Below are 7,687 nucleotides of genomic sequence, written 5' to 3'. Positions count from 1 at the left end.
TAGTGTCGCCGAGCACCACAGCAACTTGGTGCCGTGGCAGCTGCTGGCGAAAAGAAAGAAGGCTAATCTGAAGTTCGTTGAGGTGAGTCGGCGCCCGCCTGGAAGAGGCTCGCCACTCGTCTTTCCCTATCTGTCGCTGTCGACACGGTAATCGACCCAAGGCCCAGATGTGTCCAAGCTGGTTTACTGTCGCGAGAAACCGGGTGACGACGCATGCGCGCTGTGTCCGCATTCCGACCAACAGTTCCGGCACCTTACGTTGGGACAGAGACTCTGTGTGAGTGTCACAAAGGAGAAATAAGTGGTCTACTTCTCGCGGCGGCAGCCCAAGGAATCCGCAGACGGCGAAGCTGGACGGCGGACTTCATGGTGTAGGGCACGGGGTTAGGTGTCGGCTCCTCAAGTTCGGTTGTTGCTTCTCTTGCAGTCCCCGGGCGCAGGGATGTGACTCGGTTGTGTTAACAGCTGTCCATTCTGAGATTCGATTGACCCGCGCTCTCCTGGGCAGCTCGCACAGCTATGGAACAGCGTCTGCAAAGCGTACCGATAGAAGAGTTGTTATTTCCTTCCGCGCTTGTGTGCTTACCACTTTGCAGGTGGCTTGTTTGGTTGTAGTCATACTGAGCATGGTGATTTTTGAGGTTTTCCTTTTCTGCCGTTGTGCTTCCACTGTTTTGTTTCGTTCCCGGACAGTTGTTAGTATCGCTAGTCCTGCCGTAAGAAAGAACCAGGGTCACCACTAGCTGGCATGCAGAACGGCGTACACGGCGCCCGGTGTAGGGAAGCGGGCAAGAAATAGATAGCTACGGACCATCACTTCGAAGAAGCAGAAACAGGTTCGGAATGAACAACACCATATCAGATAGCCGAAGTAGCACGGGGGCTGGCGCCCGGGTGCTCACCTGTCTGCCAGGGGTTTCCTGCAGCTGTCATGCTGTTGGTGTATACAGCTGAATAAAGACTATACGGTCTCGCTTCCGTCCCTGGGGTCACTCCTGTCTCAGAAGACTAAACTCGTGGCTCTCTCACACACATCGAACGTGCTCGGCTCCTTCAATCCACACCTGCGCCTCGGCGTCGCCATGGTCAAGCGGCACAATACGAATACAACCGTTTTACTGGATGCGACGCAAGCGCTTGCTCATTCCCCGGTCAGTCCCGTACTAACAGGAGCTCTTGCCACGCTCCTGTGGGTAGCGCTCTCGCTCCTTGCATACTTTCAGTAACAGGTTGCCTGATGTCCTCGAAACTGTCCGTTATAGTCGCGTGCACACCCCTCTACTCGCCAGAGCCTTTCTGCGTGTTGACAAACGCAGCTTGTCCCAGACACAGATTAGCTAGTCGGACGCTCAGCAAACAGGTGCAAGCCCTGTCTAGGCTGAGTGCTGTTCTGACTGACTTGACCGCAGTAAGCTGCTGAGTATGGTGTACCAAGAGAGATCCACAGGCAAAGCGTTTGCGGAGGACTGACACGCTGTTTGATTAGAACGTGGAGGCCTGGGCTTGACAGCCAAGTGGCGCGCCGGTTGTGCATATAGATCGCATCAACATAGCTCGCGGACTGCACGTGTAGCTCCCGGACTTGCTAGCTTAATTCACCGTCCTACCGCACCCTTTCAAAAATTAGCTTCTTGTCAAAGCGTGGGTGGCTGACACGGGCCGATCAAAAACTGAGGTCGGTATGACAATTTCTTAGGGTGGGATGTCTGTTGCGTGCTGTCCCGTTCCACTTCCGTCTCGGGCGCGACACGCGCCTCAGATGTACTTCTCTGGGGTGTCTGCGCACCGAATCCGCTGTGGGACTTGTTTGTTTCCTTAATCAGATCGATGTTCAGGAGCTGGGTTGCGACTTTCTGGTCGGCAGTGCTCACAAAATGTATGGCCCAACCGGTGTTGGTTTTCTGTTCGGGAGGTATCAGTTGCTTCGCGACATGCCCCCATGGAAAGCCGGAGGCGAGATGATTGAGGTGAGTGAGGGTTAACCTGGGACATTTTGAATCGTTAGATGGACTGCCGACGTGGTCGGGCTAGGGTGCCCCGTGTTCCGGACCTCCCTTAAGTCGGCTTGGGTTTTGGCTTGTGATCACGGACCGGCTACAGCTGCCGCGCGCTGGTATTGGGAACCTACTGTGATTCGGCTGTGGGCTGTTGTACAGACTGTGGACTACGACACGTCAACGTACGCTGATCCCCCGGCACGTTTCGAGGCCGGTACCCCTCCATTTCTGCAGATCGCAGGGCTTGGTGCCGCGCTTAGTTTTATCGAAGAAATTGGATGGCCAGCTATCCAGGCCCACGAACAGCAGCTGGGAGCGGCTCTGCGATCTGTCCTGTCGGGCATGCAACCAGAACTACACCTCTTTTCAGCTGCTTCGCCTGTAACATCGCACGAGGCGCCCTCACTTACCGAACTCCCCTGTAATTCGTTTCGTCCTTTGCTGCGCACTGACGTTCGGAAAGGCGCAAAGCAGCACGGGGCGGTACGGGAAGACAAGCTCTCAGCGTTGGAAGACGACGCGGGCAGACTAGTCAGGAGGTGGAGCTGGGAATCAGCGTATCCGACCCTACCGCCGATACCGCTTGTGGCTTTCGCTCATCCGAGGGTGCACGCACACGATTTAGCCATGTTCCTGGACGTTTACGGATCGGTGTGCGTGCGGTCCGGCCACCACTGTTGCCAGCCGCTTCACCGTCATGTTCTGGCAGTGCCTGCAACGTGCCGTGCGAGCCTGGCGCTTTACAACACAGTGGATGAGGTTCACAGGTAAGATACTGCCCGTGTTGTGCACTCCCAGCTTTTGGGGGGGCGGGGGCTTCCGCGTACAGCCAGCAGGGGCTATGGATTTTGCGCGGTGGCGCCATGTTGGTCAGTGAAGGGGCCCCACAGTGGTAATTGGGGAAGCGAACTCGAAGATCCGTTGATAGCCGGCATGTCTTGCAGTCTGCTTCTCCAGCGTAAAAGCTCAGCAGCTGCAGACTGAGATGCACGTAGTTGGTAGTGAACGCGGGCTCTCCAGTTGGCTTGCAAGGGAGGCGGCCAGTGCCATCACGAGGCCCCGTAGCTGCACTCAGTGCGCCAAGGCTGTCAGAATACGCTGAAGCGATGAGCAAGGCTGTTCTGATACGGCTGCTGCCGAGTCGGCCAGATTCGGGAGCATCGCGGTCGCTTGGGCACACGGCTACGGAGCGAGCGCCTCGTACAATCGGTTAGTTCACGCACTCAGAGCACCACTTACTTGCCTGTAAAGGGTGTCATCCGAAGCAGCAGATCCAGAATGAGAGCACCTCATTGAACCCAGCTTGTTTAGTTGGAGCGCCGAGTGCGGAAAACCAGCAGCAGGTTCGGGCTTCCGGCTGCACGTGCACCGTTCTGCGGGACTGTCCTCTTTACGAAAAACGAGTAGCACCTCCATTTCTTGGCACGATGCGAGCGCATTTACGCACTCGGGGTATCTTGGTGCTCGAGCCGGTGCACGAAAAACGTTCGTCTGCTGGTTGCCTGCAGGTTCGGAGATGTTTTGAGTCATGTCGTTCGGAAGTTGGATAAGGAGCATGGCGATTCACCGCCGCGACCGGTTCCTGAAAGTGGTTAGAAAGCTGAAGGCCTCGTTCCGTATAGTTTGCAGCATGGACTTCGCTCCCACTCTTTTTATGGTGATCGTCCACCCGCGGCCCTGGCTGGGTGCCTGTAGTTACGACGAACAAACCGAGCTTGTTGCTTCCACAGCCGCGGACGCGGAAGTGGCTGGAACGCCACCAAAAGGCGCAGCCGTTTTCCTCTCCGGGGTAACAGCTGACGAAGGAAAGGATCGAAAGAATATTTTTTCTTGTTTGGCGGGGCGATTCCCAGTGTGGCGGTTGTCGCTCTATGCGCGAGCGAGCTGCAGCGATATGCTTTCCGCGTGACTCTGAATGGTCAAATTCCGTAGAGGGATGTTAACGTTCCCCCGCCCCACGACAATGGCAGCATTTCAACAAACCTGGAACTACAAAACACCGACATGCCTTGAGTAACTAGGTTCGCATGTGCCTGTTGACTGTTTACCCTTGATGTGTCTCCTGGGATTCCGAGAAAGAAGCAGCCGTGCATGGGGGATGGCGCCGCCCAAGTGTACAATGATGTAAAGAGTGGCCACTTCTTGGAAAGAGAGCGCACTGCTTCGGGCGCGGGCTAGCTGCCCTACGAACCGCTCCTTATGCGCGATGGTCTTCGCGAGTGGCCGCTCAGTCACGGTGGTTACAGCTGGAGCGGGTGGAAGTAAAGCTTCGTACGCACTACGGGAACCGCACAGTGCGGTTAGTTTCAGTGCCTCGGGCAGAGGTTTGGGCTAGATACCGCAGCGAACTGTGCTTCCAGTGCCACAAGTACTGCGGCGGAACACTGAACGAGGCCTACTGAAAAGAAGGCAGGTGGCACACTCTTTGAAGGCGAAAGAAGCAAGCAACTCTTTCGCTGTTTCGTCCGCATTCTCATGTGCAACTCCGTAGGCCTACCGAGCGGCCGGAACCAGTCAGGGGCCAGATGCGCAGGCACAAGGGTCAGGCGTGCACAGCACCTCTACGCGGGACCTCACGCACGTAAGGTGTCCCAATAGCTGCGCTCTCCAACTGCTCTATGGCGGTTAACCGCGGACCGGACTGGCTGGCTCGTCCCCTCCTCTGTTGTCTACCTTGCCCTGTGGTGCCGACAGTACTTTGCTTGCGGGAAACCGTAGTCGCGCCTGGTCATTTCCTTCGAAGCTTCACTCCTAGGTGACTCGTGCGTGTCGTTGAATTCGCTCGTCCGTGTCCTCTCCTGAGGGAGCCCCGAACAAGCAGGCGCGTGCGCGGCCCCACTCTACTAGACAAGCCGGCCGTTCCGTACCAGGGGGTACGTAGTTGACATATTCCCTTGGGTGAGCTCTCCCGGGAAGAGGGGACCTTAAACGAAGAAGAGGAAGGGTATGTATACGTCGCCGATGCTGCGCTAGGTGTCCAGGTGTGTTCATTTTGTTCCATTGATGTTTCGCAGAGAAAGGTTCCAGGTTCCCCACTGATGTGCAGGTTCTTACTCAGGCACGAATGGGTCAAACCGCGACGGGCTGCGGGGTGCCTCACGCTAGGACATCACTGTTACTCGGAGTTGCGGTGTGCAGCTGCACGGCGGAAACTGGTGAGCCCATGTAAGTGTGCTTAGAGCAAGATAACTCCTTGCAACCGCCTTCATCAGTCCTCAGGCCACAAGCGCCGTGCAATTCTCACTGCTGTCCGGGGGGGAGACTTTCTGTGTAGCCACGAGAGGACCCGCCGGACTGTCAAAGGATTCTTTCATCCTACGACAGTTCTGAACCCTGGCCAAGTCAGCGGGAGACACCAACGGGGATTCAAGCGAGCGGGAAGGCAGTCACACGTGAAACAGCGGCAAGAAATCTAGCCAACCAGCGAGTGCTCTTCATCAAAACAAATGGACACGAGCGAGCGAACATAAATGTCATTCAGTCGCGCTGCAGCAGCTGCCACTCAGCAAAGAACGGTTGAGAAACTGGCTGGTAGAAAGAAGAGGCTGTTTAGATAGACGAAGTGGTGGTCATCAGCGATAGGTTCACTGAGAACCAAACCACTTGGCAACTTTTGTCCTAGAGGTCCACGAAGCTAGTCACACTCCGTGCCAACAACGGAAAGCTCTGCAGCCGCGAGCGACGCTACCTTGAAACGAGGATTAGTTCTATGCACATTGCAGTCACACAGCTGGCGCCGCCGTGTACTGGCTCCGCGCATTACCTGGTTGTCAGGGGGGTTGCGCAGACACTAGAACGCAGCCCTCTCTAGTCCTTGCACTTAGTTTTGACTAGATACCTCATCATAGCAAAACAGAGGAACGGTTGTCTACTCTGTATGGGAGTACGTCTTAAGTGCACAAGCTATCTTTCCTGGATGTGGGAACACGGCAGCTTCTGTATGCAGCCCAACCCCACCGGGCGGGCTGCACGGCTGCTCAGGCGTTCCGGCAGTTAACAAGAAGGTACCTTTGGGGTTGTCTGGCTAACTCTATGGGGTATGCACTGTTGTTTGGCGGACGGCAATTGATCGGATGCGGGATTTCGCTCTGATCCGTCCCAACCTCCAGAAGGCTACAGGTCAGATTAGCACGCGCAAGGTTCCAGAAATATGCAGAGCGTTAGGTCAGTAGTTTTGCGGGGCCCAGAAAACACCTTTCGGGCAAATGAAGAGACTAGAGGTGAACTGACAGTGAGTGGCATCGGAAAGTAGCTCCGTTCGCTCAGCCATCGGTATGCCTGAAACAGCAGATCATACGGGTTCGGCAAGAGACGTATCGCGGGCGGCAAAGCCGGACAACTCTGACCCAACAGGCGTTCGGTCACGAGAAAGATCCCAGAGTGTGTCTCATGGCGTTTGGAGCTAAAAAACCTCGAACTAAATAGCAGTTTACATAAGAACAAAATTTGAAGCGAATGGAACGTGAAAAGAACCGACTAAAGAGTGCTGCGGTGGTGAGTCATCGAGTCTACTCACGTCGGTGACGCGATCGAAGTCCTAGTTATATTCGAATGAGCTACAAGTTTAGTCCAGGCAATCTAAAGATCTTCATCAGTCGCTTCCAGGAATACGAGGAAGCCCCCAACGTCAACAAGTCCATTCCTTTCAATAAAAAGAAATTGCGAACAGTATGAATTGCTATCCTGAGTGACAGTTCATGGAATGCAAGTACCGAACCCGTGCATGCTGAAAATCCACTCAAATCCCAAGCGGTGTGAAAATAGGACTGAGTTGCGGATCTTAATATGATACAGTTGTGGAACTCACCTGAAGACCAGTGAGTTCCTGATCAAGGAAACTTAGATACGAAAAGTGTATATAATAGGGGACTCTGGTGAAGTGACTATTCAGTGACGTGGAGACAGCGAGAACAGACGGGTCAGTCACAGAACGCGCGACCACGTGAGGTAGCAAAGGGTGAACAACTCAAAAAAGGGGCAAAACAACGGGTTCGGGATTGCTAGTGAGCTTCTCTCTCTGTTTCTGAAGAAAGGAAAGAGACATTTCGTCTGGAGAATGGAAAATTACGTGTCCATGGACTGAAGAGTCGGTGTATAAAGACGAGAATCCGTGAGCGTCGTTTCTTTCGTGACCCGTATGCTTGCTGTGGCTAGTCTGAGGCGCTGACCTGCGAAGCGACAGAGAGTGCTTTTGAGGAGATTAGGGTCGGAAACGGAAGGCATGACCAGCTGACAGTGAGAACTTACGTAAAGTATAACAAAAATGACCAGAGGAGACAGCCAAAGCTTGGAGGTTGGATCTAGACGAGGCTCATCCAGGTGGCGTTGCACCGGCAGCATAGCTTCTCGTCCGTGGGTCAAAAAGAACGGCGAAAACCCGGTAGCCATATGCGGGGTCGAGTTGTGTGCCAGCGCCACGGCCGGCAGGAAGATGTCCCAGTCGGTACCCTCCTCGTTCACTACTGCAGCGAGCGCCTTGCGAAGAGTCCTCATGAAGCTCTCCACAATGGAATTGCCCTGCGGATAGTATGGGGTGCTGTACAGTTTCCTTATTCCCATACTGGCACAGAAATCCCGGAATACAGCAGCTGCGAACTGAGGTCCGTTGTCCGAGAGCACGGCCGCTAGCACGCCATGCTGTGGCACCCACCTATCTCTCAAACACGATATGGTCGGTCGTCGCGGCAGGG

General features: G+C 54.9%; 1 protein-coding gene across 1 annotated transcript in view; it reads left to right on the top strand.

Annotated features, from left to right (window-relative positions):
- Positions 1 to 5,068, top strand: part of CSUI_003562 (subfamily cysteine desulfurase) — an 8,683-nt gene extending 3,615 nt beyond the window's left edge. Inside the window, exons 3-8 of the mRNA XM_068063758.1 lie at positions 1 to 82; positions 951 to 1,151; positions 1,824 to 1,967; positions 2,157 to 2,764; positions 3,506 to 4,895; positions 5,012 to 5,068. The exon at positions 1 to 82 is cut by the window's left edge and continues 306 nt beyond it. Coding sequence (XP_067924269.1) covers positions 1 to 82; positions 951 to 1,151; positions 1,824 to 1,967; positions 2,157 to 2,764; positions 3,506 to 3,593 — 1,123 coding nt within the window. The 3' untranslated portion in view covers positions 3,594 to 4,895; positions 5,012 to 5,068. The remainder of the gene's footprint in view (positions 83 to 950; positions 1,152 to 1,823; positions 1,968 to 2,156; positions 2,765 to 3,505; positions 4,896 to 5,011) is intronic.
- Positions 5,069 to 7,687: the final 2,619 nt, after the last annotated feature.

Source organism: Cystoisospora suis, assembly GCF_002600585.1.
Source record: "Cystoisospora suis strain Wien I chromosome Unknown contig_1609, whole genome shotgun sequence".
NCBI classification, from domain to species: domain Eukaryota; phylum Apicomplexa; class Conoidasida; order Eucoccidiorida; family Sarcocystidae; genus Cystoisospora; species Cystoisospora suis.
This window is presented reverse-complemented; position numbering and strand designations above follow the sequence as displayed.